Source organism: Centropristis striata, chromosome 13 (genome assembly GCF_030273125.1).
Source record: "Centropristis striata isolate RG_2023a ecotype Rhode Island chromosome 13, C.striata_1.0, whole genome shotgun sequence".
Taxonomy (NCBI): domain Eukaryota; kingdom Metazoa; phylum Chordata; class Actinopteri; order Perciformes; family Serranidae; genus Centropristis; species Centropristis striata.
This window is the reverse complement of record NC_081529.1, coordinates 29,133,478-29,153,902: the sequence shown is the minus strand read 5'-3', so window position 1 is coordinate 29,153,902 and position 20,425 is coordinate 29,133,478. Positions and strand designations below refer to the sequence as shown.

The window sequence follows — 20,425 nt, the reverse complement described above, 5'->3', positions numbered from 1 at the left end:
AGCAGATTAGATTAGAAGCTCACTTTCCAAGTTCCAAAGCCATTCTCAGCACTCTGACAACATGCTGGGGACCCTCTGCACTCTCATCACTGCTCTAACATGTAAGGAGGCTGACTTACTGCAGCTTTGACCTCATGTTGGATTCATCAGTCTGTGTGTTTCTCTTGACTCCATGTCATCTTGTTGTTTCCAGGTGTGAGTGGTGTGACGCTGGTGACACAGAAGCCTCCTGTTGTGACAGTGAGGAAAGGAGAGACAGCCACCATGGACTGTAACCTGGGGACTTATACTGGCAATTCTGCTAACTGGTACAAACAGATTCCTGGAGGAGTTCCTCAGCATATGTTGAGATTCCATCACGGCTGGAGCTCTGTAAGCTATGGCTCTGGTTTCTCCTCTCCAAAGTTCATTTCTACTCATCAGTCAACATCAGATTATCGTTTGATCATCAACAATGTGGAGGAGGGAGACTCAGCAGTCTACTACTGTCAAACATGGGACGGCTCTGCTCACGAGGGAGTATCACAGTGATTTACACTGTGACAAAAACCTCCTCACTAATACTTCTGCTTTTTCAGTCTCTGACACATCTGAGCCATCAACAAACACTGTGTGCAGTAGATCGTGTTCACTGTGTGTTCACTACAGTAACATTTTCCAAACATCAAAATCCTGCTTTTGTACATAAATCTAAAAAAATATATCTTAAATTGCTCTTTGCAGACTTTTTTAATCAAACTGAAAAAAATAAGCAGGACACCAGGAAATGTTCCCACCTACATACATAATATCTGATATACTGTCATATAATACATGTTTTTTCTTGTCATGTCACTTAAAATGTTACAAAGTTTTTGGACACCTAAAATGTACTAGTCAGACATTTTTTTTAGGTTTATTAGTAGTGATGATTATGAAAGTTTCAGATGATGTCAATGTGACAGTCATCTCATCATTTTTCATTAAGCAGATCCCAAAGGAATCTGCTTCACAATGATAAATAATAAACAAATAATAACAATAAACATGTATATCTAACTTTCAACAGGTCTGGTCAAATACTATTTAAAATGTTTAAATATTTTTTCTGAACAATTTGGAAGGATAGCAAACATGTTGCAATATTTAGAGCAATAAAAACACTTTAATGAAAGAACACTTTTATACTCTGCTAAGAACGCGGTTTACTACATTAAGTACAACTTAGTGAAAAATTATGAACACACACATTGTTAAAAAATGTCAGGAGTCAGGAGTTGAATAAATCAAAATCACATAAAATCATCAACGGCTATCAAATATGTAATTGTTGAATGGCAACAGTGTTGAAACTCCTCCTCCTCCTCCTCCTCCTCCTCTTCTCCTCTCCTCAGTGTCTTTATAAGCTTCAGTGTCTCTCCTCCTCACACTCCAACCCTGCTCACCTCTCAGCTGGACAGTAAGGGACGTTTACACCACACACTGACAACATGCTGGGGACCCTCTGCACTCTCATCACTGCTCTAACATGTAAGGAGGCTGACTTACTGCAGCTTTGACCTCATGTTGGATTCATCAGTCTGTGTGTTTCTCTTGACTCCATGTCATCTTGTTGTTTCCAGGTGTGAGTGGTGTGACGCTGGTGACACAGAAGCCTCCTGTTGTGACAGTGAGGAAAGGAGAGACAGCCACCATGGACTGTAACCTGGGGACTGTTACTAACCAAAATGCTTGGTGGTACAAACAGATTCCTGGAGGAGTTCCTCAGTATGTCCTGAGATTTTATCAATCTAACAGTTCTCCAAACTATGGCTCTGGTTTCTCCTCTCCAAAGTTCACTTCTACTCATCAGTCAACATCAGATTATCGTTTGATCATCAACAATGTGGAGGAGGGAGACTCAGCAGTCTATTACTGTCAAACGTGGGACAACTCTGCTAAGGAGTACGTATCACAGTGATTTACACTGTGACAAAAACCTCCTCACTAATACTTCTGCTTTTTCAGTCTGTAACACATCTGAGCCATCAACAAACACTGTGTGCAGTAGATCTTGTTCACTGTGTGTTCACTACAGTAACTTTACAAACATCTGAATTCTGCTTTTGTACATGAATCTAAAAAATATATCTTAAATTGCTTTTTGCACCCTTCCTTAATCAAACAAAAAAAAAAGATCAGGTCACCAGGAAATGTACCCGTCTACATACATAATAACATATACATTATGTCATATAATATATGTTTTGACTTGTCATGTCACTTAAGTTTCCAGAAGTTATGTACACACTTAAAATGTACTCTGTCTCATTTTTCATGAGATGGAAAACCAAAGTAAACTGTTCCACAATGATGAATAATGAACAATACATTTTAATAAATAAACATGTAAATCAAACTTCCAAAAGATCAGATCAAATTATTTTTAAAATGTTTAAAATGTTTTATTCAGAATGATTAGGACAAGTTGCAAACATGTCAGCTTGCTGAGAGCAATATTTAGAAAAATAAAAACACTTGAATAAAATAATATTTTATTTCCTGCTAAGAACACTTTTTACCTACAACATGTACAACTTAGTGAGAAAATGATAACACATACTTTATAAACAAATTACATATTATCATGTGGGCTTTATGATTATAGAAATAATATTGATATGATAAGTGAAATAGATCAAAATCATGCAAAAATAATCAAGAGCTATCAAACATGTTGTCAAAATGTTTCATTGATGAATGGCAACAGTGTTGAAACTCCTCCTCCTCCTCCTCCTCTTCTCCTCTCCTCAGTGTCTTTATAAGCTTCAGTGTCTCTCCTCCTCACACTCCAACCCTGCTCACCTCTCAGCTGGACAGTAAGGGACGTTTACACCACACACTGACAACATGCTGGGGACCCTCTGCACTCTCATCACTGCTCTAACATGTAAGAGATTCTTCTCATTCCTTTTAGAGCACATATTGTCACACAGGAACCTTTCACTCATGTATTTTTCTCTGTTTGTTGACAGATGTTGATGCAGTGATCGTGCTGACTCAGACGCCTGCTGTCCACACAGTTTCTACAGGACAAGAGGTTGTTCTCAACTGCCATGCTGAATCTGGAAATTATGTCCATTGGTACAAACAGATTCCTGGAGGAGATCCTCAGTTCATTTTAAGTTTTTTTCACGGGTCAAGCTCTCCAACCTATGGCTCTGGTTTCTCCTCTCCAAAGTTCACTTCTACTCATCAGTCAACATCAGATTATCGTTTGATCATCAACAATGTGGAGGAGGGAGACTCAGCAGTCTATTACTGTCAAACATGGGACAGCTCTGCCGAGTGGGTTTTTGTCACAGTGATTTACACTGTGACAAAAACCTCCTCACTAATACTTCTGCTTTTTCAATCCCTGGCACATCTTTACAGTGAAACCTTCAGTCAATACTATCTCTAACTTCCTCACATATCATTTAAGATTATATTTTCAAACTTCAAATCTGTCTGGTTGAATTATCATAAATCCCTAGAACTGCATTATTTAAAGTTATCTATTACACATAAACATTATCAGAACAAGTAAATTCAAGTCATAATTTCTTACACTGTTGGAAAAATACTTGTTTACAGAAAATATGTAAGCAACATGTTTCTCATGACACATGATTCAGATTATAGAAAGTTTGAAATATATTCTCGCTGTGAAGAAATACAAATCCTTCCTGAGTGAAATCCTCTGGTGCATATGTAGTGATGCTTATTACTATGATTATTCTACACAGAAAGTTTTAATGCAACTCAAGTATTTTATTTGTATATTTACAGAGTTTATCTGACAGACGATGGATGCAAAAAACAAAAAACATAAAGATAAAACACATTCAAATGAAAAAGCTACATTGAGCTTCTATCATATGATCTAGATTCACAGATTATTGATGTGTTTCCTCTACATTCTGCTTTTTATTGAACTCTGTTCCCAATACATACTGTATACTACTGTGAGAAAAGATGAACCTGAAGACAAATGAAGATTATTTGACTTTGTTTCCAACAAATGTAACAGAACAGAACTTTCAAAAGAACATCTCTTCAACCCCTGAGATCATTAACACTAATGCAAAAAACATCTGTGAGCCTTGAAGAACATCATGAACAACAGCAAACCAAGTGAACCAAACTGATCTGTGGATATGAGCTGAAAACTAATACATCCTGTGATTTATTAATGAAAAAGTTTTGAGTGTTGAAACTCCTCCTCCTCCTCCTCCTCCTCCTCTTCTCCTCTCCTCAGTGTCTTTATAAGCTTCAGTGTCTCTCCTCCTCACACTCCAACCCTGCTCACCTCTCAGCTGGACAGTAAGGGACGTTTACACCACACACTGACAACATGCTGGGGACCCTCTGCACTCTCATCACTGCTCTAACATGTAAGAGATTCTTCTCATTCCTTTTAGAGCACATATTGTCACACAGGAACCTTTCACTCATGTATTTTCTCTGTTTGTTGACAGATGTTGATGCAGTGATCGTGCTGACTCAGACGCCTGCTGTCCACACAGTTTCTACAGGACAAGAGGTTGTTCTCAACTGCAATGTTGAGAGGCATTATTCGAATAGAGTCAGTTGGTATAAACAGGTTCCTGGTGAAGCTCCTCAGTATGTTCTGAGATTGCACTATTCTGACAGTTCACCCAGCTTTGGATCAGGATTCTCCTCAGATCGATTCAACTCTAAACACACATCAAACATAGATTTCCAGTTCATCATTAAGCGTGCAGAGGCAGGAGACTCTGCTCAGTATTTCTGTAGCATGTGGGACGACTCTGCTAAGGAGCAGGTATCACAGTGATTCACACCATGACAAAAACCTCAGTCACAGACGTAATAAACTCTGATGAATTCTGGGAGCATTTTTATGAAAGTTATTCTCAGTTTGTTGCAGATATTCAGACTTAACAAAAGCATGAAAACAGAAGATGCAGCAGAAGATGCAGGAACATTCCTCAAGTCCAGCAGTGTTTAGGAACAACATGAGACTGATGGAGTGAATGAGATGTTGACAGTGAAAGTTGGTCTCAACAGCATGTTTCAGTTCCACTCCCCTCACTAGTGAGAGTCAGGAGGTTTTTGTACGGCCATGTATACAAACTGAATCACTGTGGTATTCGGACAAGGAACCAAGCTGATTGTGACAAGTAAGTGCTTTTTATTTACCATAAAAAAACATGATATAAATATTTTTCTAGCAGATATTACAAGTATTACATTTATTCATTACTATGTAAAGATTTTTATTTTTATTTTTTATTGTATGATCCATTTTTCATGCAGTTGTTACATCAGCATTGAAACAACAGCAAACAGACAGTTGACTGTTCACCCATGATTTTAATATCTGAAATGTTTATAGTACAATCGTCAATGGTTTTATTTTTTCATTATTTAGAATTTTAAAAAGATATGCTTTTTTTAAACAATATTTTCACAGAGTAAATTCATTTTGATTGGATATTTATTTTCAGAGAATAACAAATAATTCCACCTTTTATCAGTAATTAATAAGAGTGATGACTGTATATTTGACCTTTCTGAAAATAAATATTTGAACAGACAATTATGTGATACCTGCTGTAATTTAACACAATGACTATTAACATCACATGATATTGAGTTGCTTTGTTTGCAAGTAATTTTATTGGTTAAATGTATTGTGTTCATAAAAAGTCTGTTTAATTTCTGAAATTATTAAAAATGAACGTGTGTTATTAAGTAAACTTTTAGGAGATTGAGAACTATTTTTTGGGTCAGATTATTTTATTAAATGTCTTAACAAACTCCTCCTTCATCCAATACTGTGTAATAGTGTTTTCTATGACTCCAGTTCTCCGTCTTTGATAAAGGTCCTGTGTGTGTTTTCAGGCTCCAGCCTCCCTCGTCCTGTCCTGACTCTCTTCCCTCCGTCCAGTGCTGAGCTCCAGTCCAACAAAGCCTCTCTGGTCTGTCTGTCCAGTCAGTCTGTGCCTTTTGCAGATGTGAGCTGGTTGGTTGGTGGGAGTCCAGTGAGCAGTGGGATCTCTACCAGCACCGCTGTTCACAAACCAGACCAGACTTTCCAAATCAGCAGCTATCTGTCCGTCCAGACGTCAGACTGGAACATGGATAAGGTTTACACATGTAAAGTGTCTTTGGGCTCCCAGACTTCAGAGGAAAACATCAAAAAGTCAGACTGTCCCACTGAACAATAGTAGAGGAGCACAATGACCATTTACAACCTGCTTCTTTACTCTTTGTGCTGTTTGCTCATTACAGAGTTGACATGTTAGAAAACATGTGTCTGCATGCTTGTAATAAATGTTGTGACAGTTAGGTGGCACTTTTGTATCAGCTTTGCTGCTTGTTCCAAGAATCATTCAATCATAAAAAATACAAATAAAAACTCAACACTCAAACAAGTGTTTGTATTTATTTTTTCTCATTAAAACATCATTTAAAACATTCATGTTCCACAAAATCTACTTTTTTCATTGTTATTATAATCCCTGTGTTAATTTCACTAAACCTTCAGACAATCCAGGAAAAATATATCTAGATTTCTGTTTAATACTTACTGACACATGTATATTTGTATTCAGAAAGTTATTAAAGTGTTACTTTGCTATAAAAGCACAACAGAGAGATTAAAACATGAGCAAATGAAACTGAGTTTTCATCCTCTGTCAGTGAAGCATCACCTCTCTTCCTTCCCAGGATGCACCTGCAGGCCTCACCTCTTTATTTATAGCTCCATGTAAATGAAGAGGTCAAGGGTCAGCTCAGTAAAATCAGAAGGAACTGTCTCTGACTGGAAACACACTGATAGTTGAATTATTTTCATTTGGTCAATCATAGAAGGTTTACTGCTTATTTGTGTGAAATGTGTAGATGTCTGCAGAGATAAAGCTGATATCCTGCACTAGATGTCTGTTGATGACTGATGAAAAACTTGAAAAGAAAGTTTTCATCCAAAGCCACAATAGTGGAGGATTAAAGAAATTTCCCTCCAAAGAAAATAAAATACAAATGTGACACCATGCAGATCTAAACAAAGCTCCTCCTCCTGTCAGTCCCTCTCAGTTTCACTGTTGTATTAAATTGCTCCTCCAGCACCTCCTCTCCTCATCCTCCAAACCCTCGAATCTGTCAGCAGATTAGATTAGAAGCTCACTTTCCAAGTTCCAAAGCCATTCTCAGCACTCTGACAACATGCTGGGGACCCTCTGCACTCTCATCACTGCTCTAACATGTAAGGAGGCTGACTTACTGCAGCTTTGACCTCATGTTGGATTCATCAGTCTGTGTGTTTCTCTTGACTCCATGTCATCTTGTTGTTTCCAGGTGTGAGTGGTGTGACGCTGGTGACACAGAAGCCTCCTGTTGTGACAGTGAGGAAAGGAGAGACAGCCACCATGGACTGTAACCTGGGGACTGTTACTGACAGTTCTGCTCGCTGGTACAAACAGATTCCTGGAGGAGTTCCTCAGTATGTTCTGAGATTTTATCACCCTAACAGCGCTCCAACCTATGGCTCTGGTTTCTCCTCTCCAAAGTTCACTTCTACTCATCAAACAACATCAGATTATCGTTTGATTATCAACAATGTGGAGGAGGGAGACTCAGCAGTCTATTACTGTAAAACGTGGGACGGCTCTGCTAAGGAGGAAGTATCACAGTGATTTACACTGTGACAAAAACCTCCTCACTAATACTTCTGCTTTTTCAGTCTCTGACACATCTGAGCCATCAACAAACACTGTGTGTAGTAGATCGTGTTCACTGTGTGTTCACTACAGTAACTTTTTCCAAACATCTAAATTCTGCTTTTGTACATTAATCTAAACAAATACATCTTAAATTGCTTTTTGCACCCTTCCTTAATCAAACTAAAAAAAAAGTGATCAGAGCGCCAAGAAATGTACCCTCCTACATACATAATAACATATATATTATGTCATATTATATATGTTTTGACTTGTCATGTCACTAAAGTTTCCAGAAGTTATGGACACTTAAAATGTACTCTGTCTCATTTTTCACAAGACAAAAAACCCCAAAGTAAACTGTTCCACAGTGATAAATAATAAACAATAAATATTACTGAAAAGCATGTAGTCAAACTTCCAAAAAGATCAGATCAAATACTTTTTAAAATGTTTAAAATGTTTTATTCAGAACAATTAGGAGAGATAGCAAACATGTTAGCTTGCTGAGAGCAATATTTAGAAAAATAAAAACACTTGAATAAAATAATATTTTATTTCCTGCTAAGAACACTTTTTACCTACAACAAGTACAACTTAGTGATAAAATGATAACACATACTTTATAAAAAAATTACATATTATCATGTGGGCTTTATGATTATAGAAATAATATTGATGTGATAAGTGAAATAGATCAAAATCATGCAAAAATAATCAAGAGCTATCAAACATGTTGTCAAAATGTTTCATTGATGAATGGAAACAGTGTTGAAACTCCTCCTCCTCCTCCTCTTCTCCTCTCCTCAGTGTCTTTATAAGCTTCAGTGTCTCTCCTCCTCACACTCCAACCCTGCTCACCTCTCAGCTGGACAGTAAGGGACGTTTACACCACACACTGACAACATGCTGGGGACCCTCTGCACTCTCATCACTGCTCTAACATGTAAGAGATTCTTCTCATTCCTTTTAGAGCACATATTGTCACACAGGAACCTTTCACTCATGTATTTTTCTCTGTTTGTTGACAGATGTTGATGCAGCAATAGTGGTGACTCAGACGCCTGCTGTCCACACAGTTTCTACAGGACAAGAGGTTGTTCTCAACTGCCATGCTGAATCTGGAAATTATGTCCATTGGTATAAACAGATTCCTGGAGGAGTTCCTCAGTATGTTCTGATGTTTTATCATGGAGACAGCTCTCCAACCTATGGCTCTGGTTTCTCCTCTCCAAAGTTCACTTCTACTCATCAGTCAACATCAGATTATCGTTTCATCATCAACAATGTGGAGGAGGGAGACTCAGCAGTCTATTACTGTTCTACATGGGACAGCTCTGCTAACGCGGGAGTATCACAGTGATTTACACTGTGACAAAAACCTCCTCACTAATACTTCTGCTTTTTCAGTCTCTGACACGTCTTGACAGTGAAACCTTCAGTCAATACTATCTCTAACTTCCTCACATATAATTTTAAATTATATTTTCAAACTTCAAACCTGTCTGGTTGAATTCTCATAAATCCTTAGAAATGCATTATTTAAAGTTATCTATTATACATAAACATTATCAGAACAAGTAAATTCAAGTCATAATTTCTTACACTGTTGGAAAAATACTTGTTTACAGAAAATATGTAAGCAACATGTTTCTCATGACACATGATTCAGATTATAGAAAGTTTGAAATATATTCTCGCTGTGAAGAAATACAAATCCTTCCTGAGTGAAATCCTCTGGTGCATATGTAGCGATGCTTATTACTATGATTATTCTACACAGTAAGTTTTAATGCAACTCAAGTATTTTATTTGTATATTTACAGAGTTTGTCTGACAGACGATGGATGCAAAAAACAAAGAACATCAAGATAAAACACATTCAAATGAAAAAGCTACATTGAGCTTCTATCATATGATCTAGATTCACAGATTATTGATGTGTTTCCTCTACATTCTGCTTTTTATTGAACACTGTTCTCAATACATAATGTATACTACTGTGAGAAAAGATGAACCTGAAGACAAATGAAGATTATTTGACTTTGTTTCCAACAAATGTAACAGAACAGAAATTTGAAAACAACATCTCTTCCACCCCTGAGATCATTAACACTAATGCAAAAAACATCTGTGAGCCTTGAAGAACATCATGAACAATAGCAAATCAAGTGAACCAAACTGATCTGTGGATATGAGCTGAAAACTAATACATCCTGTGATTTATTAATGAAAAAGTTTTGAGTGTTGAAACTCCTCCTCCTCCTCCTCTTCTCCTCTCCTCAGTGTCTTCATAAGCTTCAGTGTCTCTCCTCCTCACACTCCAACCCTGCTCACCTCTCAGCTGGACAGTAAGGGACGTTTACACCACACACTGACAACATGCTGGGGACCCTCTGCACTCTCATCACTGCTCTAACATGTAAGAGATTCTTCTCATTCCTTTTAGAGCACATATTGTCACACAGGAACCTTTCACTCATGTATTTTTCTCTGTTTGTTGACAGATGTTGATGCAGTGATCGTGCTGACTCAGACGCCTGCTGTCCACACAGTTTCTACAGGACAAGAGGTTGTTCTCAACTGCAATGTTGAGAGGCATTATTCGAATAGAGTCAGTTGGTATAAACAGGTTCCTGGTGAAGCTCCTCAGTATGTTCTGAAATTGTACTATACTGAAAGTTCACCCAGCTTTGGATCAGGATTCTCCTCAGATCGATTCAACTCTAAACACACATCAAACATAGATTTCCAGTTCATCATTAAGCGTGCAGAGGCAGGAGACTCTGCTCAGTATTTCTGTAGCATGTGGGACGACTCTGCATCTGCAGCTGTATCACAGTGATTCACACCATGACAAAAACCTCAGTCACAGACGTGATAAACTCTGATGAATTCTGGGAGCATTTTCATGAAAGTTATTCTCAGTTTGTTGCAGATATTCAGAATTAACAAAAGCATGAAAACAGAAGATGCAGCAGAAGATGCAGGAACATTCCTCAAGTCCAGCAGTGTTTAGGAACAACATGAGACTGATGTAGTGAATGAGATGTTGACAGTGAAAGTTGGTCTCAACAGCATGTTTCAGTTCCACTCCCCTCACTAGTGAGAGTCAGGAGGTTTTTGTACGGCCATGTATACAAACTGAATCACTGTGGTATTCGGACAAGGAACCAAGCTGATTGTGACAGGTAAGTGCTGTTTATTTACCATAAAAAAACAGGATATAAATATTTTTCTAGCAGATATTACAAGTATTACAGTTATTCATTACTATGTAAAGATTTTATTTTTATTTTTTATTGTATGATCGATTTTTCATGCAGTTGTTACATCAGCATTGAAACAACAGCAAACAGACAGTTGACTGTTCACACATGATTTTAATATCTGAAATGTTTATAGTACAATCGTCAATGGTTTTATTTTTTCATTATTTCGAATTTTAAAAAGATATGCTTTTTTTAAACAATATTTTCACAGAGTAAATTCATTTTGATTGGATATTTATTTTCAGAGAATAACAAATAATTCCACCTTTTATCAGTAATTAATAAGAGTATTAATACAGTAAAATGTTAACCTTGTAAAGTTAAAAATAACTTTAGATCAATAAGGCAGAGTGATGACTGTATATTTGACCTTTCTGAAAATAAATATTTGAACAGACAATTAAGTGATACCTGCTGTAATTTAACACAATGACTATTAACATCACATGATATTGAGTTGCTTTGTTTGCAAGTAATTTTATTGGTTAAATGTATTGTGTTCATAAAAAGTCTGTTTAATTTCTGAAATTATTAAAAATGAACGTGTGTTATTAAGTAAACTTTTAGGAGATTGAGAACTATTTTTTGGGTCAGATTATTTTATTAAATATCTTAACAAACAACCCTTCATCCAATACTGTGTAATACTGTTTTCTATGACTCCAGTTCTACGTCTTTGATAAAGGTCCTGTGTGTGTTTTCAGGCTCCAGCCTCCCTCGTCCTGTCCTGACTCTCTTCCCTCCGTCCAGTGCTGAGCTCCAGTCCAACAAAGCCTCTCTGGTCTGTCTGTCCAGTCAGTCTGTGCCTTTTGCAGATGTGAGCTGGTTGGTTGGTGGGAGTCCAGTGAGCAGTGGGATCTCTACCAGCACCGCTGTTCACAAACCAGACCAGACTTTCCAAATCAGCAGCTATCTGTCCGTCCAGACGTCAGACTGGAACATGGATAAGGTTTACACATGTAAAGTGTCTTTGGGCTCCCAGACTTCAGAGGAAAACATCAAAAAGTCAGACTGTCCCACTGAACAATAGTAGAGGAGCACAATGACCATTTACAACCTGCTTCTTTACTCTTTGTGCTGTTTGCTCATTACAGAGTTGACATGTTAGAAAACATGTGTCTGCATGCTTGTAATAAATGTTGTGACAGTTAGGTGGCACTTTTGTATCAGCTTTGCTGCTTGTTCCAAGAATCATTCAATCATAAAAAAAATACAAATAAAAACTCAACACTCAAACAAGCTTTTGTATTTATTTTTTTCTCATTAAAACACAATTTAAAACAATCATGTTTTACAAATTCTGCTTTTTTTATTGTTATTTTTATAATTTCTGTGTTAAATTTGCTGAACCTTCAGATAATCCAGATAAAAAAATTCTAGATTTCTGTTTAATTCTTAAGGAAATATGTATATTTGTATTCATAAAGTTATTAAAGTGTTAATTTGCTATAAAGCACATCAGAGAGATTAAAACATGAGCAAATGAAACTGAGTTTTCATCCTCTGTCAGTGAAGCATCACCTCTCTTCCTTCCCAGGATGCACCTGCAGGCCTCACCTCTTTATTTATAGCTCCATGTAAATGAAGAGGTCAAGTGTCAGCTCAGTAAAATCAGAAGGAACTGTCTCTGACTGGAAACACACTGATAGTTGAATTATTTTCATTTGGTCAATCATAGAAGGTTTACTGCTTATTTGTGTGAAATGTGTAGATGTCTGCAGAGATAAAGCTGATATCCTGCACTAGATGTCTGTTGATGAATGATGAAAAACTTGAAAAGAAAGTTTTTATCCAAAGCCACAAAAGTGGATGAATTAAAGAAATTTCCCTCCAAAGAAAATCAAATAAAAATGTGACACCATGCAGATCTAAACAAAGCTCCTCCTCCTGTCAGTCCCTCTCAGTTTCACTGTTGTATTAAATTGCTCCTCCAGCACCTCCTCTCCTCATCCTCCAAACCCTCGAATCTGTCAGCAGATTAGATTAGAAGCTCACTTTCCAAGTAACAAAGCCATTCTCAGCACTCTGACAACATGCTGGGGACCCTCTGCACTCTCATCACTGCTCTAACATGTAAGGAGGCTGACTTACTGCAGCTTTGACCTCATGTTGGATTCATCAGTCTGTGTGTTTCTCTTGACTCCATGTCATCTTGTTGTTTCCAGGTGTGAGTGGTGTGACGCTGGTGACACAGAAGCCTCCTGTTGTGACAGTGAGGAAAGGAGAGACAGCCACCATGGACTGTAACCTGGGGACTGTTACTAACAGTGGTGCTCGCTGGTACAAACAGATTCCTGGAGGAGTTCCTCAGTATGTTCTGAGATTTTATCACAGCTGGAGCTCTGTACGTTATGGCTCTGGTTTCTCCTCTCCAAAGTTCACTTCTACTCATCAGTCAACATCAGATTATCGTTTGATCATCAACAATGTGGAGGAGGGAGACTCAGCAGTCTATTACTGTCAAACATGGGACGACTCTGCTGAGGAGCGCGTATCACAGTGATTTACACTGTGACAAAAACCTCCTCACTAATACTTCTGCTTTTTCAGTCTCTGACACATCTGAGCCATCAACAAACACTGTGTGTAGTAGATCTTGTTCACTGTGTGTTCACTGCATTAACATTTTCAAAACATCAAAATCCTGCTTTTGTACATAAATCAAAAAAAATATATCTTAAATTGCTCTTTGCAGACCTTTTTAATCAAACTGAAAAAAATAAGCAGGACACCAGGAAATGTTCCCACCTACATATATAATATCTGATATACTGTCATATAATACATGTTTTTTCTTGTCGTGTCACTTAAAATGTTACAAAATTTATGGACACCTAAAATGTACTAGTCAGACATTTTTTTAGGTTTATTAGTAGTGATGATTATGAAAGTTTCAGATGATGTCAATGTGACAGTCATCTCATCATTTTTCATTAAGCAGATCCCAAAGGAATGTGCTTCACAATGATAAATAATAAACAAATAAAAACAATGAACATGTATATCAAACTTTCAAATGGTCTGTTCAAATACTTTTTAAAATGTTTAAATATTTTTTCTGAACAATTTGGAAGAATAGCAAACATGTTGGCTTGCTGAGAGCAATATTTAAAACAGTAAAAACACTTTAATGAAAGAAAACTTATATACTCTGCTAAGAACGCTGTTTACTACATAAAGTACAACTCAGTGAAAAATTATCGACACACACATTTTTTAAAAATGATCTTGATATCAGGAGTTGAATAAATCAAAATCACATAAAATCATTAACAGCGATCAAAAAAGTAATTGTTGAATGGAAACAGTGTTGAAACTCCTCCTCCTCCTCCTCCTCTTCTCCTCTCCTCAGTGTCTTTATAAGCTTCAGTGTCTCTCCTCCTCACACTCCAACCCTGCTCACCTCTCAGCTGGACAGTAAGGGACGTTTACACCACACACTGACAACATGCTGGGGACCCTCTGCACTCTCATCACTGCTCTAACATGTAAGGAGGCTGACTTACTGCAGCTTTGACCTCATGTTGGATTCATCAGTCTGTGTGTTTCTCTTGACTCCATGTCATCTTGTTGTTTCCAGGTGTGAGTGGTGTGACGCTGGTGACACAGAAGCCTCCTGTTGTGACAGTGAGGAAAGGAGAGACAGCCACCATGGACTGTAACCTGGGGACTGTTACGGGCAGTTATGCTCGCTGGTACAAACAGATTCCTGGAGGAGTTCCTCAGTATGTCCTGAGATTTTATCACTCTAACAGCTCTCCAACCTATGGCTCTGGTTTCTCTTCTCCAAAGTTCACTTCTACTCATCAGTCAACAGTAGATTATCGTTTGATCATCAACAATGTGGAGGAGGGAGACTCAGCAGTCTATTACTGTCACACATGGGACAGCTCTGCTAAGGAGAACGTATCACAGTGATTTACACTGTGACAAAAACCTCCTCACTAAAACTTCTGCTTTTTCAGTCTCTGACACATCTTGACTGGCAGTGAAGCCACCAGTCAATGCTTTCTCTAACTTCCACACTTATATATGTTAAAGTATTTGGTTGAAACCCCGTGATTGGATTCTCACATAAATCGTGAGGACTTTGTCAGTGAAAGCTGTTTATGAAACACGCAATATTATCCAAGTAAATTCAAGTTATGATTCTTACATTGATGGAAAAATCATTGTTGTCTCTTGTTATTCACCATAAAAGATTTAATGTGTAGAACGTGTGTATCAGCTTCTTGTCCCAGAGTTTTATGAATCCTTTTTAAGAGAAATTAACTGGTGCATTTGCAGCAATAATTACTAGAATTACATTTGCAGTGAATAGTCATTCAACTGCATTATTCAATTTCCTTAATACGCACAAAGCTCATCTGACAAATGAAAGCATCAATACCCAAAAAAGGAAAAAGCTCTGAAAATATGTCACTGACATGTTAACATTTAATCTACATTTAAATATCAATAACGTTCATAAATGAATGAAAGGATTCAAGAGGACATTTCAGTAAAATTATCAAACTGAGAAACTGATGATGGAGCGACAAAACCACACTCTGTTACATTATATATATATATGTATATATATATATATATATATATATATACATCATTCAAGTATTTCACTTTCATTCGATTTCTACATGAACTTTAAAAACTATATCTGCAATTTGAACATTTGCCTAATTAAAGCACCACCTTTATTCCTGATATGTGAGACTGTCATAAAAACAGTTGCTATAGGTTGCTGTGTGTTGTCTAATAACATATTTTAGTGATAGAAAGTTTACAGAAGCTGTTCTGAATTCCCATAATGTGATAAAGACGTCTGAGACACTCAGGTGGTAATGACTGTTACACTTCCAGATGAAGTAAATCTGACAGTAATCTGACTACATGAATCATGCTTCATAAGGCAGAGCCCAAAGTAAACTGCTTCACAGCGCTTCAACAGCCAAACACTTTATTAATGTGAAGCTAAAACATGAACAGTTAAACTCACTACATTAACCTACATACAGGCCATGTAGATACAGAGTTTTTCATCAGTTTTTAATAGTTTCAGTCAGAATAATTTGGATCAATAGCACACATGATTGCTTGCTGAAATGAATATTTAGAATAAAACCTTGTTAAATAAACTTACTGTATAAACCAGCTGCAATAACTTCATCCTGTGGTCTTTATGATGACTTAAAGAATACTCTGGAAAGATACGCAGAAAGGAATCTGATACCACCAGCAGAGTCGATAAAACTCACACAAAAATAACCAACAGCTATCAAATATACTTTCAGAAACATTCTATGAGCAATAGAGGTTTTCAAATACTGTTTAATCAGAAATGATTTAATCTAATATTGCAGTGGTTTTATGAATGAAAACTGTTGAAACTCCTCCTCCTCCTCCTCTTCTCCTCTCCTCAGTGTCTTTATAAGCTTCAGTGTCTCTCCTCCTCACACTCCAACCCTGCTCACCTCTCAGCTGGACAGTAAGGGACGTTTACACCACACACTGACAACATGCTGGGGACCCTCTGCACTCTCATCACTGCTCTAACATGTAAGAGATTCTTCTCATTCCTTTTAGAGCACATATTGTCACACAGGAACCTTTCACTCATGTATTTTTCTCTGTTTGTTGACAGATGTTGATGCAGCAATAGTGGTCACTCAGACGCCTGCTGTCCACACAGTTTCTACAGGACAAGAGGTTGTTCTCAACTGCCATGCTGAATCTGGAAATTATGTCCATTGGTACAAACAGATTCCTGGAGGAGTTCCTCAGTTCATTTTAAGTTTTTTTCACGGGTCAAGCTCTCCAACCTATGGCTCTGGTTTCTCCTCTCCAAAGTTCACTTCTACTCATCAGTCAACATCAGATTATCGTTTGATCATCAACAATGTGGAGGAGGGAGACTCAGCAGTCTATTACTGTCAAACATTGGACAGCTCTGCCGAGTGGGTTTTTGTCACAGTGATTTACACTGTGACAAAAACCTCCTCACTAATACTTCTGCTTTTTCAGTCTCTGACACGTCTTGACAGTGAAACCTTCAGTCAATACTATCTCTAACTTCCTCACATATAATTTTAAATTATATTTTCAAACTTCAAATCTGTCTGGTTGAATTATCATAAATCCTTAGAACTGCATTATTTAAAGTTATCTATTACACATAAACATTATCTGAACAAGTAAATTCAAGTTATAATTTCTTACACTGTTGGAAAAATACTTGTTCACAGAAAATATGTAAGCAACATGTTTCTCATGACACATGATTCAGATTATAGAAAGTTTGAAATATATTCTCGCTGTGAAGAAATACAAATCCTTCCTGAGTGAAATCCTCTGGTGCATATGTAGTGATGCTTATTACTATGATTATTCTACACAGTACGTTTTAATGCAACTCAAGTATTTTATTTGTATATTTACAGAGTTTATCTGACAGACGAAGGATGCAAAAAACAAAAAACATCAAGATAAAACACATTCAAATGAAAAGGCTACATTGAGCTTCTATCATATGATCTAGATTCACAGATTATTGATGTGTTTCCTCTACATTCTGCTTTTTATTGAACACTGTTCCCAAAACAAAATGTATACTACTGTGAGAAAAGTTGAACCTGAAAACAAATGCAGATTATTTGACTTTATTTCCAACAAATGTAACAGAACAGCACTTTCAAAAGAACATCTCTTCCACCCCTGAGATCATTAACACTAATGCAAAAGACATCTGTGAGCCTTGAAAAACATCATGAACAACAGCAAATCAAGTGAACCAAACTGATCTGTGGATATGAGCTGAAAACTAATACATCCTGTGATTTATTAATGAAAAAGTTTTGAGTGTTGAAACTCCTCCTCCTCCTCCTCCTCCTCCTCTTCTCCTCTCCTCAGTGTCTTTATAAGCTTCAGTGTCTCTCCTCCTCACACTCCAACCCTGCTCACCTCTCAGCTGGACAGTAAGGGACGTTTACACCACACACTGACAACATGCTGGGGACCCTCTGCACTCTCATCACTGCTCTAACATGTAAGAGATTCTTCTCATTCCTTTTAGAGCACATATTGTCACACAGGAACCTTTCACTCATGTATTTTTCTCTGTTTGTTGACAGATGTTGATGCAGTGATCGTGCTGACTCAGACGCCTGCTGTCCACACAGTTTCTACAGGACAAGAGGTTGTTCTCAACTGCAATGTTGAGAGGGATTTGGGAAATTATGTCTATTGGTATAAACAGGTTCCTGGTGAAGCTCCTCAGTATGTTCTTGGATTGAGGTATTCTGGTTCACCCAGCTTTGGATCAGGATTCTCCTCAGATCGATTCAACTCTAAACACACATCAAACATAGATTTCCAGTTCATCATTAAGCGTGCAGAGGCAGGAGACTCTGCTCAGTATTTCTGTAGCATGTGGGACGACTCTGCTAAGGAGCAGGTATCACAGTGATTCACAGCATGACAAAAACCTCAGTCACAGGCGTAATAAACTCTGATGAATTCTGGGAGCATTTTTATGAAAGTTATTCTCAGTTTGTTGCAGATATTCAGACTTAACAAAAGCATGAAAACAGAAGATGCAGCAGAAGATGCAGGAACATTCCTCAAGTCCAGCAGTGTTTAGGAACAACATGAGACTGATGTAGTGAATGAGATGTTGACAGTGAAAGTTGGTCTCAACAGCATGTTTCAGTTCCACTCCCCTCATTAGTGAGAGTCAGGAGGTTTTTGTACGGCCATGTATACAAACTGAATCACTGTGGTATTCGGACAAGGAACCAAGCTGATTGTGACAAGTAAGTGCTTTTTATTTACCATAAAAAAACATGATATAAATATTTTTCTAGCAGATATTACAAGTATTACATTTATTCATTACTATGTAAAGATTTTTATTTTTATTTTTTATTGTATGATCCATTTTTCATGCAGTTGTTACATCAGCATTGAAACAACAGCAAACAGACAGTTGACTGTTCACCCATGATTTTAATATCTGAAATGTTTATAGTACAATCGTCAATGGTTTTATTTTTTCATTATTTAGAATTTTAAAAAGATATGCTTTTTTTAAACAATATTTTCACAGAGTAAATTCATTTTGATTGGATATTTATTTTCAGAGAATAACAAATAATTCCACCTTTTATCAGTAATTAATAAGAGTATTAATACAGTAAAATGTTAACCTTGTAAAGTTGAAAATCACTTTAGATCAATAAGGCAGAGTGATGACTGTATATTTGACCTTTCTGAAAATAAATATTTGAACAGACAATTAAGTGATACCTGCTCTAATTTAACACAATGACTATTAACATCACATGATATTGAGTTGCTTTGTTTGCAAGTAATTTTATTGGTTAAATGTATTGTGTTCATAAAAAGTCTGTTTAATTTCTGAAAATATTAAAAATGAACGTGTGTCATTAAGTAAACTTTTAGGAGATTGGGAACTATTTTTTGGGTCAGATTATTTTATTAAATGTCTTAACAAACACCCCTTCATCCAATACTGTGTAATAGTGTTTTCTATGACTCCAGTTCTCCGTCTTTGATAAAGGTCCTGTGTGTGTTTTCAGGCTCCAGCCTCCCTCGTCCTGTCCTGACTCTCTTCCCTCCGTCCAGTGCTGAGCTCCAGTCCAACAAAGCCTCTCTGGTCTGTCTGTCCAGTCAGTCTGTGCCTTTTGCAGATGTGAGCTGGTTGGTTGGTGGGAGTCCAGTGAGCAGTGGGATCTCTACCAGCACCGCTGTTCACAAACCAGACCAGACTTTCCAAATCAGCAGCTATCTGTCCGTCCAGACGTCAGACTGGAACATGGATAAGGTTTACACATGTAAAGTGTCTTTGGGCTCCCAGACTTCAGAGGAAAACATCAAAAAGTCAGACTGTCCCACTGAACAATAGTAGAGGAGCACAATGACCATTTACAACCTGCTTCTTTACTCTTTGTGCTGTTTGCTCATTACAGAGTTGACATGTTAGAAAACATGTGTCTGCATGCTTGTAATAAATGTTGTGACAGTTAGGTGGCACTTTTGTATCAGCTTTGCTGCTTGTTCCAAGAATCATTCAATCATAAAAATACAAATAAAAACTCAACACTCAAACAAGTGTTTGTATTCATTTCTCATTAAAAGATCATTTAAAAAAAAATTTTCTTCAAAATCTACTTTTATCATTGTTATTATTATAATCCCTATGTTAATTTCACCAAAACTTCAGATAATCCAGGAAAAAGATATTTAAATATTTCTGTTTAATTCTTACGGAAATATGTATATTTGTATTCATAAAGTTATTAAAGTGTTAATTTGCTATAAAAGCACAACAGAGAGATTAAAACATGAGCAAATGAAACTGAGTTTTCATCCTCTGTCAGTGAAGCATCACCTCTCTTCCTTCCCAGGATGCACCTGCAGGCCTCACCTCTTTAT

General features: G+C 37.1%; 3 protein-coding genes and 2 gene segments (V, D, J or C); all 5 read left to right on the top strand.

The window, feature by feature from the left end:
- The first annotated feature begins 61 nt into the window (after window positions 1-61).
- Window positions 62-531, top strand: LOC131983417 (T cell receptor gamma variable 4-like). The segment is given in 2 exon segments: window positions 62-101; window positions 194-531. Coding segments are annotated over 2 exon segments (378 nt in total).
- A 938-nt stretch (window positions 532-1,469) lies between these two features.
- On the top strand, window positions 1,470-6,420 carry LOC131983569 (immunoglobulin lambda-1 light chain-like). Its single transcript, XM_059348301.1, has 4 exons — window positions 1,470-1,509; window positions 1,602-1,927; window positions 5,129-5,162; window positions 5,887-6,420. The coding sequence occupies exons 1-4, from the start codon at window positions 1,470-1,472 to the stop codon at window positions 6,210-6,212; spliced, it is 726 nt and encodes a 241-aa protein (XP_059204284.1). The 3' UTR covers window positions 6,213-6,420.
- Window positions 6,421-7,209: 789 nt separating this feature from the next.
- On the top strand, window positions 7,210-12,204 carry LOC131983574 (immunoglobulin lambda-1 light chain-like). Its single transcript, XM_059348308.1, has 4 exons — window positions 7,210-7,249; window positions 7,342-7,666; window positions 10,860-10,894; window positions 11,680-12,204. The coding sequence occupies exons 1-4, from the start codon at window positions 7,210-7,212 to the stop codon at window positions 12,003-12,005; spliced, it is 726 nt and encodes a 241-aa protein (XP_059204291.1). The 3' UTR covers window positions 12,006-12,204.
- Window positions 12,205-13,008: 804 nt separating this feature from the next.
- On the top strand, window positions 13,009-13,478 carry LOC131983416 (immunoglobulin lambda variable 3-21-like). The segment is given in 2 exon segments: window positions 13,009-13,048; window positions 13,141-13,478. Coding segments are annotated over 2 exon segments (378 nt in total).
- A 945-nt stretch (window positions 13,479-14,423) lies between these two features.
- On the top strand, window positions 14,424-20,092 carry LOC131982774 (immunoglobulin lambda-1 light chain-like). Its single transcript, XM_059347373.1, has 4 exons — window positions 14,424-14,463; window positions 14,556-14,881; window positions 18,750-18,783; window positions 19,570-20,092. The coding sequence occupies exons 1-4, from the start codon at window positions 14,424-14,426 to the stop codon at window positions 19,893-19,895; spliced, it is 726 nt and encodes a 241-aa protein (XP_059203356.1). The 3' UTR covers window positions 19,896-20,092.
- Window positions 20,093-20,425: the final 333 nt, after the last annotated feature.

Coding starts and splice junctions, on each gene's coding strand:
- LOC131983569 (XM_059348301.1), top strand. CDS start 1,470: ATGCTGGGGACCCTCTGCACTCTCATCACTGCTCTAACAT. Junction 1,510..1,601: donor TCTCATCACTGCTCTAACAT/GTAAGGAGGCTG, acceptor TGTTGTTTCCAG/GTGTGAGTGGTGTGACGCTG. Junction 1,928..5,128: donor ACAACTCTGCTAAGGAGTAC/GTATCACAGTGA, acceptor TGAATCACTGTG/GTATTCGGACAAGGAACCAA.
- LOC131983574 (XM_059348308.1), top strand. CDS start 7,210: ATGCTGGGGACCCTCTGCACTCTCATCACTGCTCTAACAT. Junction 7,250..7,341: donor TCTCATCACTGCTCTAACAT/GTAAGGAGGCTG, acceptor TGTTGTTTCCAG/GTGTGAGTGGTGTGACGCTG. Junction 7,667..10,859: donor GACGGCTCTGCTAAGGAGGA/AGTATCACAGTG, acceptor CTGAATCACTGT/GGTATTCGGACAAGGAACCA.
- LOC131982774 (XM_059347373.1), top strand. CDS start 14,424: ATGCTGGGGACCCTCTGCACTCTCATCACTGCTCTAACAT. Junction 14,464..14,555: donor TCTCATCACTGCTCTAACAT/GTAAGGAGGCTG, acceptor TGTTGTTTCCAG/GTGTGAGTGGTGTGACGCTG. Junction 18,784..19,569: donor AACCAAGCTGATTGTGACAA/GTAAGTGCTTTT, acceptor GTGTGTTTTCAG/GCTCCAGCCTCCCTCGTCCT.